This window comes from Penaeus japonicus, unplaced genomic scaffold (genome assembly GCF_977035675.1).
Source record: "Penaeus japonicus unplaced genomic scaffold, GWHDUDI00000001_assembly GWHDUDI00000023, whole genome shotgun sequence".
Taxonomy (NCBI): Eukaryota; Metazoa; Arthropoda; class Malacostraca; order Decapoda; family Penaeidae; genus Penaeus; species Penaeus japonicus.
Genome location: NW_028234425.1, coordinates 28298867 through 28315027, shown reverse-complemented (window position 1 = coordinate 28315027; position 16161 = coordinate 28298867). Strand labels below are relative to the sequence as shown.

Here is a 16161-nt window from a genome sequence, read left to right as displayed (position 1 = left end):
AGCTAATCTATATAAAGCAATACAACACTACTTCTATGAATGCAAACAAGAGATATGCAGTCAGTATAACATATAAGGGATGTGATCTTTCAATAATGATAATATTATCAATAGAATATTTGCTGGCCAAAACTTCTTCCCAGTGATAAATCTTTGTATTCCCACATCTATGATGATGTGTTTAGTTATAAATCAAGGTGTGTGTGTCTATGATCATAATTTCCCCATTTCCAAAAAAAACAAAAACACGTCTAAATTCTCACTGGATTGGCAAAATGCCAATGACTTACATGAATTTAAAAATAGAAGAAAATCACATCCCTATCATGTATGCTAAATCCCGCACAATACTAAAAAGTATAGGAAACATCTTAGCCATACAGTGTTCCTCGGTGCGGACTGAGATGGGCGCAGTGCTGGCACCTTCCCCTCGCTGCGATCTAGCTGCCAGCCACAGGTTGTACACTGTGTTGGGTTGAAGGTTTTCCAGAGTGTAGCTTTCACCCTCAGGAATATTCTGCTGCTCTTGTCTCTGCAATTTAACATACATTGAACATTGTTTGTTTAATAGCCTCTCAATGCTGATCTGAAATATTTCAATTTGGTAATCTAAGAAATAATAAATACTCCCCATTCCTTGGGAAATATTCCTCTAAAGATTTGCTGATGATTAGAAAGTATTTACTTGTACTCTCTTACTGATATTGAAAAGGATGAGTATTAATGTAGTTAGAATACCAATTGAATCTGTTATCTGGTTAATTACAAATACTCTCATAATCTTTAGCAAATTTTCCACACACCAATCTACTCCCATTGCTGTTCAGCATCAAAAATGACTTATTTGATTAATTGAAGGAAATCACTATTAGAAACTGGAATGATAACAGCAAGTTACATGACAAAATCCTAATGGCATGTGTCACTCCCTCCAGGCCTTCATTATTGCAGGTAAATGCCTTGATCACTCATGAAAAGTCCTGGATACAACCTGAATGACATACTGCAAATTATCATTTTGTCTTTGGTCCTATTTATCAAAATATATCTTAAATGACAGATTCATAATAACTTTAGGAAAGTATATATGACTCTTCTCTATTTCATAAGATAACATAGCTGTCATAGACTGTAGGAGGATACTAGAAATTAATAAATGTCTTTCGAATCTCCTGCCCAACACTTCAATATATTTATGGTGAGCACCATTAATATTCTTTGTAATCTAATAAGAACATCTCATAGTAAGAGACACAATGCCTATCAATCCCCAAAGGGCGACAAATTTCAGAACTACATGTTAATACACACTTGTGTCAGTTCAAATTACACAATACTAATAAGGACAAATTGGGCATTATAAAATACAAATACCATGCACATTCTTCTCACCTGAGTTGTAGAATCATTCCAATACAGTTCATAAGAAATGATATTCTCTCCTTGGTGGGATGGTCTGGTCCAACTGAGTTCAATGGATGTTGCTGTAACACGTGCAGGATGCAGGTTGGTAGGCTGGCTAGGTACTGTAAAGAAGATATTGTCATATTTTTAATCTTATTATATCACAATACCAATATGTCTAGATTACTATCACTAGATGAGTATGGCTGATGAGTAAACTTAAATCAGTTCATTTTATCTAGTCAGAAGCATTTAATTCTCTTATGATTTCATATCAAAGAAGCTAGGAAATATTGTACAGTCAGTTCAGGTCACCTACTGGTATATTTTGTTTTAAAAAATGTTTGGAATCTGGAATGAAAAGAGGAAACTCACCTCCTTGCTGAGTCTTGACTTTTACAGGGTCAGAGAGAGGTCCTGGTCCAATGCCTGTGTAAGCCTGCACACGTATAGTGTAGATCGTGTGTGGTGTTAGGTCGCTGATGGTTGTCAGCTTGTTATCCTGCACTGGCTGACTCTTCCAAGATTGAATGGGCAGAGATGGATTGGTGGTGTAGTACAGTTTGTAGCCCTGTAAAAATCCAGGAAAAGCTTTAGATGGGGTTTCTTTGGTGGACTAATCTTTATGTGAACTTTTATGTTTCTTATATTAAAAACTACAACTTGTGCTACTATAATGGTACCTGTAGAATCACAAATCATTACCAATATGATCATGATGAAACTAATCATTGTACATCTGTGTACATATAAGCATATTTGTGTGTTTGCTTTATAAACATACACTTAAACATACGCATTATATTCCAGGACTTTATTTTTTTAACCTGGCAGAGCAAGACTGTACCAGATTTTTCTCATCCATTATCCAAGCCAACAGCTACCCATTCTAAATTCAGAAAGATATCATTCCAGTAATTTTTTTTCAAGAGCACCAGGACAAAATAAAAATGCCTAATACAGGAGAAACTTTGAAACCTGATTAATTCAACTAATTTTGTATTTACAAAAAGAATATCAAGTGGGGCAAATCTTCTACTCTCCACCTGCACATTAAGCTGTGTTTCAGGGAAAAGAAGTGAGAGTAAATTAGAGAGAATGAAATATTTAAATGCTTTCAGCCATTGTAGACTGCTTCCATATGTACAATGCCAGCACCCCCTGAAGCCATCTTTTGATTTATTTAGCTTCTTCTCTTTCTCTATCTCCTGTTTCTCCAATTTTCTGTCCAGAGTCTTCGTATAAAAGGCATACATGAAAATCATTTTGTATCATTATGCTCACTGGAACCTTGAATAATTATCAAGATGGTAAATATAATGTGATGATGAGGTACATGGTGGATTAGCACAACGGCTAAGGAGAGTGCAAACTGTACTGGGGGAGTTTTCATGTTTGTTCATTGTTCATAGAGAGAGAGAGAGCCTGTGTAAGGGTGAGAGAGTGAGAATGAGGGTGAGAGAGTGTGAGTGAGTGTGAGAGAGTGAGTGTGTGAGAGAGTGTGTGTGTGTGTGTGTGTGTGTGTGTGTGTGTGTGTGTGTGTGTGTGTGTGTGTGTGTGTGTGTGTGTGTGTGTGTGTGTGTGTGTGTGAGTGAGTGAGTGAGTGTGTGTGTGTGTGTGTGTGTGTGTGTGTGTGTGTGTGTGTGTGTGTGTGTGTGTGTGTGTGGGTGGGTGGTGTGGGGGTGTGTGTGTGTGTGTGTGTGTGTGTGTGGTGTGTGTGTGTGTGTGGGTGAGTGTGTGTGTGGTGTGTGTGTGTGTGTGTGTGTGTGTGTGTGTGTGTGTGTGTGTGTGTGTGTGTGTGTGTGTGTTGTGTGTGTGTGTGGTGGAGTGTGTGTGTGTGTTGTGTGTGTATGTGTGTGCGTGTGTGTGTGTTGTGTGTGTGTGTGTGTGGTGTGTGTGTGTGCGTGTGGCGTGTGTGTGTGTGTGTGTGTCTGGTGTGTGTGTGTGTGTGTGGGAGTGGGTGAGTGAGTGAGTAAGTGTGTGTGTGAATGAGTGAGTGAGTGTGAGTGAGTGAATGCGTGTGTGTGTGAGTTAGTGTGTGTGTGTGAGTGAGTGTGTGCGAGTGAGTGAGTGTGTGTGTGAGTGTGTGTGTGTGTGTGTGTGTGTGTGTGTGTGTGTGTGTGTGTGTGTATGTGTATGTGTATGTGTATGTGTATGTGTGTGTGTATGTGTATGTGTGCGTGTGCGTGTGCGTGTGCGTGTGCGTGTGCGTGTGCGTTTGTGTGTGCACGAGTGCGCATCTGCGCTTACTTGCTCATAGGATCTTTAAAAAACGATTCCCACCATTGTCATCCTCACCATCAACCCATCCAAAAAACAAAACACCTGGGGGCGAACTTCCTCACCGTGATCTGGCCGTTGGGGACCTCTGGCTCGTCCCACTGGATGACCATCGTGGACGACGACAAGGGCCGGACGTGGACGTTCCTGGGCGCGCTTCCGGGGTCTGTCGAAGGAGGAGGACGCGAGGGTTAGGAAGACCTTGGCGGGAGATGATGGGGCTCTCATATGCTTTTTTTATTTATTTATTATTATTTATTTTTTTTGGCTTTGTTTTTACTCTATACAATTTTTTTTTCTAAAATGTGTATTGATGAAGTTTCTGAATTACCCTTTTTAGATATAGTATTCTGACGATCTGATAGTATTTTTCTTAAGCTCAATTGCAGGATTTGAAGTAAAGTGAAGGAAGACATCAGCCTTTAAATTCTTGAAAACTACAATAATAATCTATATACTACAAGATCTTCATCTGTTACTCTGTGGGAATATTTAAAACCTGCAAGACTCAGCCACTCACACGAGATGAGACTTTCTCGTGTGCTGTGAAAAAGGGCTGTCCAAACTGAGCTGAACAAACTTCACGGGTAAAATGTCTTGGCTAAACTAACAAAGGAAAATGAATGTGAATGTTATGACGTAACAGAAGAACAAAAATGTTAAGAAAACGAAACAGATTAGAGAGAAAAAAAAATCATCCATGAATTTCAGAATGCAAGCAAACACCAATCCAAGATGGCCACATGCAAAGAGGCATAATGCAACGGTGCAATCACCCTGGAATATTAAAGAGAAAAAAAAATCTGAGCCCATCCAGGGAAACTGCGAAAAATACATAGATTTAGACGTTTTGTATTTCCTCTTCGGGAAAAATTCTGAAGCCATGACTTCCTCTTGTATTTTATCATTATTATTGTTATAACATATACCATACCGAGACTCATTTCCACTCCGCAAGGAATGAGAACCTTGAAAGATCAGAGGTCAGAGGTCGGGGGTCAAATGTCAAGACGTCATCGGCCTAAAGTCTAAGTGAAACGGCCACTGGAGTAATAAAAAAAACGTGAAAGGTCAAACCAGTTTGTAGGCTATTCATATTTGGAATCCAGGTCATGTCAGAAGGTCAGAGGTTGCTAAAAGAAGAAAAGGAGGTAGGTCACACACCCGAAAAAAAATGGAAAAAAAGGAAAAATAGAGAGGGGAGGAAAGGTCAAAGGGTCAAATTCATATCATATTCTACCATATCCTGCAAACAGAATCTCTCTCTTTACTTCCTTGATGTTTTGTCTTCTTTCTTTGCAAAATTCCACCGATAAGGTCGACCTAGAACCCCACAAATCGGCCTCGAGACCCAGCTCTCCCCCCCCCCTCCCCCTCCTCCTCCTCCTCCTCCTCCTCCTCCTCCTCCTAGTCCTCCTCCTCCTCCTCCTCTTCCTCCTCCTCCTCCTCCTCCTCCTCCTCCCTCCTCTCCTCCTCCCCCCTCCTCCTCCTCCTCTCCTCCTCCTCCCCCCCTCCTCCTCCTCCCCCTCCTCCTCCTCCTCCTCCCCCCCCTCCTCCTCCTCCTCCTCCTCCTCCTCCTCCTCCTCCTCCTCCTCCTCCTCCTCCCCCTCCTTCTTCTTCGACTCCTTCTACTTCGCCTTCGCCTCCCCCCCCCCTCTCATTAATGGGCAGGTACCACGGGTATGCGATTACATGTACCTTCAGGCATGTTCAATGACGAGAGGCAACGTGGATGAGGTTCCGTAATTAATCTCTGGTATGTATGAAAGAGCAAGAGAGAGGAGAGAGAAGAGAGAGAAGAGAGAGAGAGAGAGAGAAAAGAGAGATGAGGAGAGGAGAGGAGAGAGAAGAGAGAGAGAGAGAGAGAAAAGAGAGATGAGGAGAGGAGAGGAGAGAAGGGAGAGAGATTTGTGTGTGTGTGTGTGTGTGTGTGTGTGTGTGTGTGTGTGTGTGTGTGTGTGTGTGTGTGTGTGTGTGTGTGTGTGTGTGTGTGTGTGTGTGTCTGTAGTTAATTATCCAGTCAAGTAATCACGATTTTTTCCTCTCTTTCTTTCCGTTCACTTCGCCTTCCTTCTTCAGAAATAGTGAAGGCATTCATAAACTAACCCCGAGCATAATTTCGAACTTACCTCAACATAATTTCATTACTTTTTTGCCGTTAAGTTCGTTTAGGAACTTAAGGAAATCATTTTTTTAAATCCCATCACTACATCATCATTAGGACGGGTTTTTTTATATACATATATATATATTTTTTTAATAAATATATATATTTTTAATTATGACTTTTCTTGCGGTGTTTTGTCATGTACGAAAATAAATAAAGAAAGAAAACGAGGAGAGCGAGTGCAGTTGGGAGATTCCATTCATTAATTGCAAATAAAAAAAAACATCCATAATCACGTATGCAGCTTGCATTTTTCCCCCAGGATTTTTTTTTTTCGTGCCACTTTTTCGAAAACTTTTTTTTTTGTTTTCATACCTCAGCAATTGATCAATCTGTGAATGATTAAAATAAAGGGAAGAAAAAATTGGGAGGATATTCGCCAGGGAGATTTGAGTCCTGCACAGACACAGGCATATACTCGCTTACGTACACGTACACATACACGTACACCGTACACACGCACGCGTCCGCATTCACACTCCCACCAGTCCCCTATCCCCTCCCCCAGCCCCTGTCACCCCCTTCCCCGTCCCCCCTCCCCCAGCCCCTGTCACCCCCTTCTCCTCCCCCCTCCCCCAGCCCGTCACCCTCTTCCCCTTCCCCCCTCCCCCCGTAGTCAACATGAAGGCCAGGAACAAAATACTGACACTGGAGCTAACTTTCAAAACCACATAATGAGATTCCGAGGCCGACAAACTCCCCCGCTCCGAAATTACTGCAACGCACCAGCGAAAATGCCCAGCTGGAGGGCCGCGGCTGTCTAACGTATGTGCTGGATGGTGAGGGTATTGCCGCAAGGTTGGTGCGCTTTCTCTCCCTCTCTCTCTCGCTCTTGCTCTCGTTTTTACTTCCACCCTCTCTCCCTGTATCTCTCTTACTCACACCCTCTATTCCTTTTTTTTCTTCTCTGATAGATACCCTCTTTTCCTCTTTCCCTTTCTGACAGCTACTGTATTTTCCTATCTCTCTTACTCTCCCCTATCTCTCTCTTTCTCTCACCTCTCACCTCACACCTCTCTCTCTCTCTCTCTCTCTCTCTCTCTCTCTCTCTCTCTCTCTCTCTCTCTCTCTCTCTCTCTCTCTCTCTCTCTCTCTCTCTCTCTCTCTCTCTCTCTCTCTCTCTCTCTCTCTCTCTCTCTCTCCCTTCCCCCTTTTCCTTCCCATCTATCCCTCTCCCTTTTTATTTGGATTTGGTTCCGTGTTCTCTGTTATATCGAACGTCCAAAATCAGCCATGGTATTTACGATGGAGTTGGCAACACTTCTTCGGACAGATGCCCGTATTTAACATATACTATAATATCGAAAATCCAAAAGTTGATGACAAGTTGCATGCATACCCGAAAGCAAATAATCATACGCGTGCAAATAAAGAAAAAAGGAAAAAAAAGTCAATCACGATATATGCATGCACACTTTGTTCTGTTTAGTTCCCGCCTTTTTTTTATTGTGAGTGGCTATTTTAGCATTCGCCTGCCTCGTGTTACTATCAGATATTTAGATTTGCATGTGAACGTAACACACACACACACACACACACACACACACACACACACACACACACACACACACATACACACGCGAGCAGCCCTTCCCCGCATTATCTCCGCCGTCTCATAAAATCCCAATCGCGCGTGCTTTGACAACGACGCCCATAAAACAAAAACAAAACAACAACAACAACAACAAAAAACAATGCGGCCCCGTTTAAGCAGCGGCCAAACTGCAACTCCAGAACTGTTCTGGGCATTAATTAATTAAGCTGAAAAGCCCCCGCGGGGATAAAAGCACTCAAGCCTATACGGAAACGGCTCTGTTCTTGGCGAGGCGGCGCGGCGGCGGCGGCGGCGTAGCGGCGGCGGTGCAGCGGCGGTGACGACGACTACAAATCCGGCGGCGGCGGTATGCATGGAAGGAGGGAAGGTGCAAAGAGGGATTGAGGGAAGGGAAAGAGGGAAGGAGAGAGGAAGGAATTGAGGGACGGGAAGGAAGGAAGAAGGGAAAAAGGGCGGCGGCGGCGGCGGAGGTTGCGGCAACGCCTAATCGCCATGTGTAATGAGCGCGGACCCCCATTAGGCCGCCGAATCACCCTCGCCTCGAAATACGGACAAGTCCTTCCGCTTCCACGGTCGCCGATATCATTCGCAAACGTCCGGCAATCCTTCCGGTTCTTCTTTTCGTGTTAATTAGAGGCATCGGCGCTGCTGTTATTGCGCTTACATTTACTCTCGGCTCTCTGTTGCTTCTCTCTGCTCGTGCGACTGGATGCCTGGGCGAGGGGGAGGGGGTTGAGAGAGGGGGGAGATGGATTGAGAGAGGGGGAAGGGGGGTTGGGCGAGGGTGGTTGAGAGGGAGGAGGGGGTTTAGAGGGGGAAGGGGGGTTGGACGAGAGTGGTTGAGAGAGGGAGGGGGTGAGAGGGGGAAGGCGGGTTGAGAGAGAGTAAGGAAGATGTATGTATACATGTATATGTATCTATGTATGTGTATATGTATGTGTATGTGTATGTGTATGTGTATGTGTATGTGTATGTGTATGTGTATGTGTAAGTGTAAGTGTATGTGTATGCGTATATGTGTGTGTATGTGTATGTGTATGTATATGTACATGTATATGTATGAGAGAGAGAGAGAGAGAGAGAGAGAGAGAGAGAGAGAGAGAGAGAGAGAGAGAGAGAGAGAGAGAGAGAGAGAGAGAGAGAGAGAAAGAGAGAGAGAGAGAAAGAAAGAGAGAGAGAGCGGCTAAGAAGTAGAGAGAACGAAAACAACACATCAAATAAACATCGTATTTTTCTACCTACGTACCAGCAAAGAATACTGCCCAGCCCAAGGTGTTGGGAGATGGGTGGAAGATGGGTGAGGAAATCAGAAAAAAAAACGAATCAGCAGCAAACATTTTGAAAAAAAAGGAGAGACTTCCCGAGGATGAAATCAAGGGCGAAAATCAAAATCCAAGTGAATAAAACCCAAAGATCATAAAGTGACATAGACACGAAAAAAAAGGTAGCCCGGGCGAAGTAAGGAACATACGGGTGAGATTAAAAAAAAAAAATGAACACGACGAAGAGGGGAGATAGGAACAAGAAAAAAAGAGAGAAGAGGCGAAGAGGGGATGAGGAAAGGTAAGAGAGATTAAATTACCTCCTCCGTATTTATAAAGTTACCTTCGATCCCAATTTTTCCCCTTAGGGTCAGAAGGGTGGGTGGAGGGGTGAGGGTGTAGGGGTGAGGGTGGAGGGTGAGGGTGGAGGGTGATGTGGAGAGGGGATGGGGGGAGGGGGAGGGTGTAAGGGGGAGATGTGGAGAGGGAAAGAGAGCGAGAATGAGTGGAGAGAGAGGGGGGGGAACTGTGCCTTAACATAATGTTAACCATTTTAGGAGTCTTTCCTGACGAGATAAAAGCGGACGGGGGCGAAGGGTGCCACAGCCAAGGAAGGGTCGCGGCTCTGCCTGCACCTGCTCACGCCCACCTCCCTTCCAAGCTGTCCCCAGGCCCTGCTAGCGTTGCCAGACTCTGCCACGTCCTTGTCAAGCTTATCCTCCGCTTTCTGAACTTTATCAAAGTTCCTGTCAAGCCCGTGACGCCCCCTGTCAACCCCTATTATCTCCAGCCTCCCCGACACCTCCTATCAAGCCCGGGATCACGCCAGGGAGCAAGAAGAGAGCGAAAGGGGAAGGGGGAGGGGGAGGGGGGAAGGTATGCAGGTAGTACGGGGCCATAATAATAATAATAATAATAATAATAATAATATAATGATAATAGTAATAATGATAATAAATATAATAATATATACCGTATAATAACAACAACAATAATAATCATAATAATAATAATAATAAATAAATAAATAAACAAAAGTAAATGGAAGACCCAACATACAAGTGACAAAATCCCAGGCCCTTTGGTTTCCCAGCTCCGTGTGTTTGAAGATCCTTTCCCCCACCGGCTTCCCTGCGGCGCTACTACCTATCCAAAAATGGCGCACAAAAATGTTCTTTTCCACGTAGCGCACTTAACGGCGGGATTGACGTGATAGACACCTTAAAAGAAGAATTAAATCAAAGAAAGAAAAAAAAAAGGGAGTGGGGGGGGGATACGTGGAAAGGGAAAAATGACAAGATCTCATTGACAAATCGACAAAGTTTTGTCGTTAATGTTAAAAGTATCAAGTTATCCATCATCAGAAAATTACTTTGTCAACTTGAAGGGTAATTAGCTGACGCGGCATATTTAACGACACGGCCCTCCTTTCTCACCCCCCCTTTCTCTCTCTCCATCTATCCATCGTTTTCTCCCTTCCTCCTTTCTCCTTCCTTCCATTTCACCATCTATCCATTCTTTCTTTCCCTCCTTTCTCCCAACCTCTCTTCCTCCCTCCTTTAGCATTTCATCCTATCCTCTCCCTTTCTTCCTTCTTTCCTCCCTTCCTCCTTCACCCTTTCCTCTTCCTCTCCCCATCCCTCCCGTGCAATAACTTCCTCTCTTCTTCCCTCCTTCCAATTCATCCCCCTCCCTCCATCAATCCATCTCTCCCTCCCTCCCTTCCCTCCTAATCGCCAGAGAGCAAACGCCACCCCGAAATAACACGCGTTTGGCTCCAATTAACTCCCCTACATTGTCCCAAGAGCTCCGACCTGCCGAAAATTCCCAGCATTCAATCACGTCAAAATTCGCTGCCGCCTGCATTAACCTCTGCGGCCACTACCCTGCCCAGCCCCATAACCGCGAGGAGACGCCATCTTTAAATACCTTTTCAGAGACGTATATTTAACTCCGGCGTACAAAAAAAAAGACGAAAGGAAAAAATATATATAAGGTTGCCAAAGAAAACGATGAACCTTTTTCCCCCAACTCTGTCCCAAATGGCCTGGGGACACAACTTGCCTCGAGCGAAAATTGAAATAAGTTCTTTGAATGGCTGATGATTTCCAAGTCTCCTATAAAAAATGGAAAAGATACAAGAAAGGTTAAATGGTCACAGGGTACTGGAAAAGTCATATCAGAGGGTGCGGTGGGTACAGTACAGCTGGGTAGCCCTTAGGTTATCCTTTCCTGTACCTCTTTTTTGATGGCTGTATTCTTAGATGATAATGTACCGTAGTTTTGTGATGTTGATGCTTTCCGTAAACCGTTTCTTAAAACCTTACTATTTCCTGGTTCACTGGTGTGTTTTTCTTTTTGCAACCTTATTTGAGTACATTACCGAATTACCGTCGACATTCTACCTTTAGATATTGCCATCGTCTTCACATGTCTATGACAACTGTGCCCACGCGAATCACTAAAATAAATCCACCATTAACAACACCTCTTAACCAAACCCTGTTACGAAGCAAGCTCATAACTCCACCACATAGTTCCATAAACCCTAATTCAACCCAAGCCAATTTTCGCGATATCATGCGCATCAACCCACCTCCCTCGACCTCCCTTGACCCCCCCCTGCCCCCCCACCACAATTCTGGCTCTCTCGTCACCTCTATCAATCTTACCGGGTCCTACTGTCAGACGGGCCGGGGGGGGGGGGCGATGAAGGAGGTGGAGGAGGGGAAAGGGGCGATGAAGGAGTTGGGGGAAGGATATAGGAGGGGAGAGGAGGGGAGAGCATGATAGGGGGATAGCGAGAGAGAAGGCAAGGTAGAGGAGGGGGGAAGGAGGACAAGATAGATAGAGGAGGGGAGAGGAAGGGAAAAGCAGGATAGGGAAGGATACGGAGGAAGGCATAATAAAGGAAGGGAAATGGATAGAGCAGGATGGGGAAGGGGCGTAGAGGGAGGAGCGAGAAGGAAGGCTAGATATAGGAGGGGAGAGGAGGGGGGCAGGGTAGGCAAGGGGTGAAGAGAGAGGGGCGTGGCAGAGGGGGGAAAGATAGGAGGAAGGGGGGAGGGGGCCATGTGCGCGCACCCTGGCGTTATTGCCATGTCATAGAACGTCTAGTCATTTAAATATAATGAGGCCACCGCTGTATTATGCTAATGGGATTATATATCTAAACACAAACAGCATGATGAAACTATTATCTCACTAAGGGAGAAGGAGGGAAGGAGGGAGAGGATAGAGGAGAAAGGAGGGTGGAGGGTGAAGGGTGGAGGGTGGTGGGGAAGGGGATGGTAGGAGGGAGAAAGGGAGAAAGAGAGAGAGAGAGAGAGAGAGAGAGAGAGAGAGAGAGAGAGAGAGAGAGAGAGAGAGAGAGAGAGAGAGAGAGAGAGAGAGAGAGAGAGAGAGAGAGAGAAAGAGAGGGAGAGAGAGAAAAAAGGAAGAAAGAAAGAAAGATAGGAAGAGAGAAAGAGAAAGAGAAAAATAAAAATAAAAAGAGAAAAAGAGGAAGAAAAAGAGAAAGAGGGAGAGAAAAAAAGAAAGAGAAAACAAGAGAGAGAAAACAGAGAGAAAGGCTCAAAAAGGCACAAACAAAAATATAAGCAGTATTTCCCCACCTCCGTCCCGACGTCAACATCTATCAGAATACTGCCACTCCGCAATACATGCAAACACAAACAACTTTTTTTCTCTTTTTTTTTGAGGGGGGGAGGCACAGGAGCAGGAAAAGTTTTGTGCACAAACTTGGTCTAACCGAATTTAAGGTGCTTATGGAATACTTCACAAAACTGGAGATCCGCCTTCGGAAAAAGTTTAGCCCCGAAATAAAGGTCTGAATCCCTTAGCTGTGGCGAGGCGAGAGCAAGGTCGTTCCAGGCCTTCATCGCCGGCTGTCAACATTAGACCTTTACAGCCACATCATAACCAGCGTCCGTTACAGCTCCTTCGCCGCATTAGACGCGCTAACGTCCCGAGGAGGACCGGCACAGGGTGGGGGCGAGAGCGAGGGCGAGAGCGAGGGCGCGCTCACGGGGCTGTAAAAAGCCTACAAACACCTGCCTCTTCGGGAGTTATGTCGCGGCGGAGTGTCATGGCAGGATGGGAGGGCGGTGGTCGTCCCTCTCTCGCTCTATCTCTTTCTCTTCCTCTCTCCCTATCTATCTGTCTATCTATCTATCTCTATATCAATATGTGTGTGTGTGTGTGTGTGTGTGTGTGTGTGTGTGTGTGTGTGTGTGTGTGTGTGTGTGTGTGTGTGTGTGTGTGTGTGTGTGTGTGTGTGTGTGTGTGTGTGTGTTAATGTCGTTGTGCATTCAAGTGTATATCTGAGTCTGGACTCTTCTAATGCTTCTGCAGACGGGACCCCTTCCTAGGCAGGGGGAGCTTCGCCCTCCTGCCCAGTCCCCTTTCCCCCGAATTCCGGGATTTATAAATCACGCAAATTTCCGGCCTGCTCATTTTTCGTTTTCCTTGAACACTAATCACGTGAGCAGTTGAGCCCGCGTTAATATCACAATCTAATCTAATTGCATATCAACAGCGCTACCTCAATTATTATACAATTAAGAGTGAAGTGCTGACGGATGCATACGTCAAACGGTCATTTCAGACCAGATGGAGTGGGCCTAACATGGTGCACGACAAATGGGCGATCAGACAAAGTATTTTGAAATAGTTCTAATTCAGAGATCAACCTTCGACTCAACCAAAACTATGTGCTAGAACATGTACACTACAGGTGCAATCATGACCAGTTTATTTTTTTTTCTCTCTCTCTCTCAAAATCTCCTTTTCACTATCATTCTCTCTCTTTCACCCTTTCTCTCTTTCTTTATTTCCTTTATTCTCTGTTTCTTCATTTCTTCTTCTGCATTTCTTCTATCTGTTTCTCCTTCAATCCTTTCTTCCCTCTGAGTGTGTGTATCTAAGGAGCACAGCGGATGAGGAGGGGAGGGGAGGGGAGGGGAGGGGAGGGGAGGGGAGGGGAGGGGAGGGTGGGGAAGGATGAGGGGGGGGGGGGTCGCATGGCCAAGCCTCCGAGGCCCTGATCCATCTCCGGCACGACAGAGCCCCTCCGACACGAGTCGATTATGTGCCGCGTGCGGTCTGGTGGGTGAAGCTGGGATGAAGGAGGGTGAGAGTTTGAGGAAGGTACGGGTGAGGAGTGAGGGTGTGGTGGAGTGAGGGAGGGAAAGTCAGGACGAGGCAGATTTGTATAGCTACGTGCGGGGAGGAGGGGGGGCACGATTGAACAAACAAAAATCCCTTTTTCTTAAGTAACCTTTCTGTTAATCTTGCTAACATTTTTTTCACATTTTCTTTTAATCAGCTGAAGGCTTTGATGAATGTACCTTTATTCGAATTTTTAAAACCAAACTTTATCCTGCCTTCACCCGTATGCCTTTCAAATCTTCCTCTTTCAATTCCCCTTACCTCCCGTAACTTATTGCTAGTTTTCCGAGGTCTACCCTACACCTCCCCTCCCCCCCTCCCACCTTTCTACTGCCTCCCTTCGTTTTATTTCCGTTTTATTTCCATTTCGCATTCACACCACTGCCTTCCGTTCTATCTTCCGTTCTCCTCGTCTGACTTCTACTTCGCCTTCGCATCATCCCCGTCTTGTGCGTCCGCATGTGTGCGGGCGTGTAAGCGCGCGGGGGAGCTAAACAGGCGGCCAAGCGCCGCCGACACTCCGGCCGACACGACAGCGCGAGCGACTGGAGAGAAGGCAAGCGAGTCCAAGCGTGTCGCTGGTAACAGTGAGATAATCACTTACGCCGGACTCCATTTCCATTTTTCATGATAATTCCATTTCGAGCGAGGCGCGCCGGCTCCCCGTTCCGGCTAATACCATTATGAAACTCGACTGCGGGCAAGTCAGTGGCCTGGGGTCGCCCTCCATCCCGCCGCGTGTTAGCGCCTATCAATACGAGAGCGATGACACGCGTGGGGCGGGCGGGTGGACGCACCGACGGACACCGCCACGCAGCACGAGCAAGTCCCTCTGCCGGCGTCCGGAGACAGAGCTGTTGCCGTAGATACCGCATTTGATCTATATCACGGACCGTTTTTATTAACATTGATATTAGTATTGATGACAATCATAATAAATATAATAACAATTGTAGCAAATTCTACAGCAGAATGTTGAAGAACATACAAACACATATTGAAGACGAGAAACTAAAAAGCGAAAAGAAAGAGAAAAAAAGAAAACAAAGGCAAAATGAAAACACAAGGGAAATTCGGCAAGCGATCGACGTCTGCCATTCTTCCACCAATTCCACTTTCCTCAAACACTTCCTCCACCTCCACCGGAATCTCAACCTCAACCTAATACTCCTCCTCCTTCTCATCATTTCTTCTTCTTCTTCTTCTTCTTTTCCTTCACCTCCACTTCTTCCTCTTCATTTTAGTTTTTTAGTTCCTTTTTCGCTTCTTCTTCCTCCTCTTCCCCTTCCTCTCTCCTATCACCCAAGGAAAGAGGGAAAAGAAGGAAAGGGAAAAATAAAATTAAAGACAAATTGAAAGAAGATAAGGAAAAGAAAAGAACAATTTAGGAAGAAGAAAAAAATAAATAAATATCACCACACGAAAAAAAGGAGATCACATCAAATAAAAAAGTGAACGCATGAAAAGAAAAATACAAATGAAGGAATGAATTAATACGTCAATCACTTATTTTTAGAAAATGAAAATAAGGAAAATCTTGATGACGAAGGGAAAAGGGGCCTCCATCAACTTCAGAAAAAAATAATGAACATTATCAAAGGAATGGGGAGACAGGGAGGAAAGGGCGGAGAAGGAGGGGAAGGGCTAGGACGGAGAGGTAGAGAGGGAGGGAAGGACGGAGACTGAGGGAGAGAGGGAGGGAGAGGAATGGAGAGAGAGAGAGAGAGAGAGAGAGAGAGAGAGAGAGAGAGAGAGAGAGAGAGAGAGAGAGAGAGAGAGAGAGAGAGAGAGAGAGAGAGAGAGAGACAGACAGACATGTAGAAAACATGTAGAGGGGAGAGGCCGCAAACAGAGATGAGAAGGGAATACTACAACACCCAAGTAAAATAAAGAGTAAGCAAACGAAGACCCGAGCGAATAGACGGAAAACGAAAGGGGGGAGAAGGGGGAGAGTTCGAGGGCCCGATAGTGGGGGAGGGGGGCGGAGAGGAAGGATAAGGGGTGGCAAGGGAAGGGTGGATGAAGAGTGGAGAATGGAGAGGAGCGAAGAGAGTACAGTAAGACAGGGGAAGAAGGTGACGAGGAGAAGGTGGAGGGGCGATGGAGAGAGAGGGGGAGGGGGGATGGAGAGGGGCATGTAGAGAGTGGGGGAAAGAGGCGAGAGCAGAGAAGGGGAGGGGGAGGGAAAGAGGTAGATACAGAGAGGAGAAGGGGGTATGGAGGTAGGAGGGGAGGGGGAATGGGTATGAAGAGAGAGAAAGGAGAAGGGGGTAAGGAGACAGAGGGGAAGAGGTATGAAGGAAAGAGGGGAAGGGGGTAAGGAC

The 16161-nt window shown here is 45.4% G+C and overlaps 1 protein-coding gene across 24 annotated transcripts in view; it reads right to left on the bottom strand.

Annotated features, from left to right (window-relative positions):
• The window catches only part of Lar (tyrosine-protein phosphatase Lar), a 938228-nt gene that overhangs the window by 24580 nt on the left and 897487 nt on the right, over positions 1 to 16161 (bottom strand). For all 24 annotated transcript variants that reach the window (XM_086550318.1, XM_086550308.1, XM_086550325.1 and 21 more), the window contains 4 exons: positions 3750 to 3850; positions 1780 to 1975; positions 1393 to 1526; positions 382 to 532 (listed from right to left, as the gene is read on the bottom strand). In XM_086550318.1, the coding sequence (XP_086406444.1) occupies positions 382 to 532; positions 1393 to 1526; positions 1780 to 1975; positions 3750 to 3850 (582 nt within the window). The remainder of the gene's footprint in view (positions 1 to 381; positions 533 to 1392; positions 1527 to 1779; positions 1976 to 3749; positions 3851 to 16161) is intronic.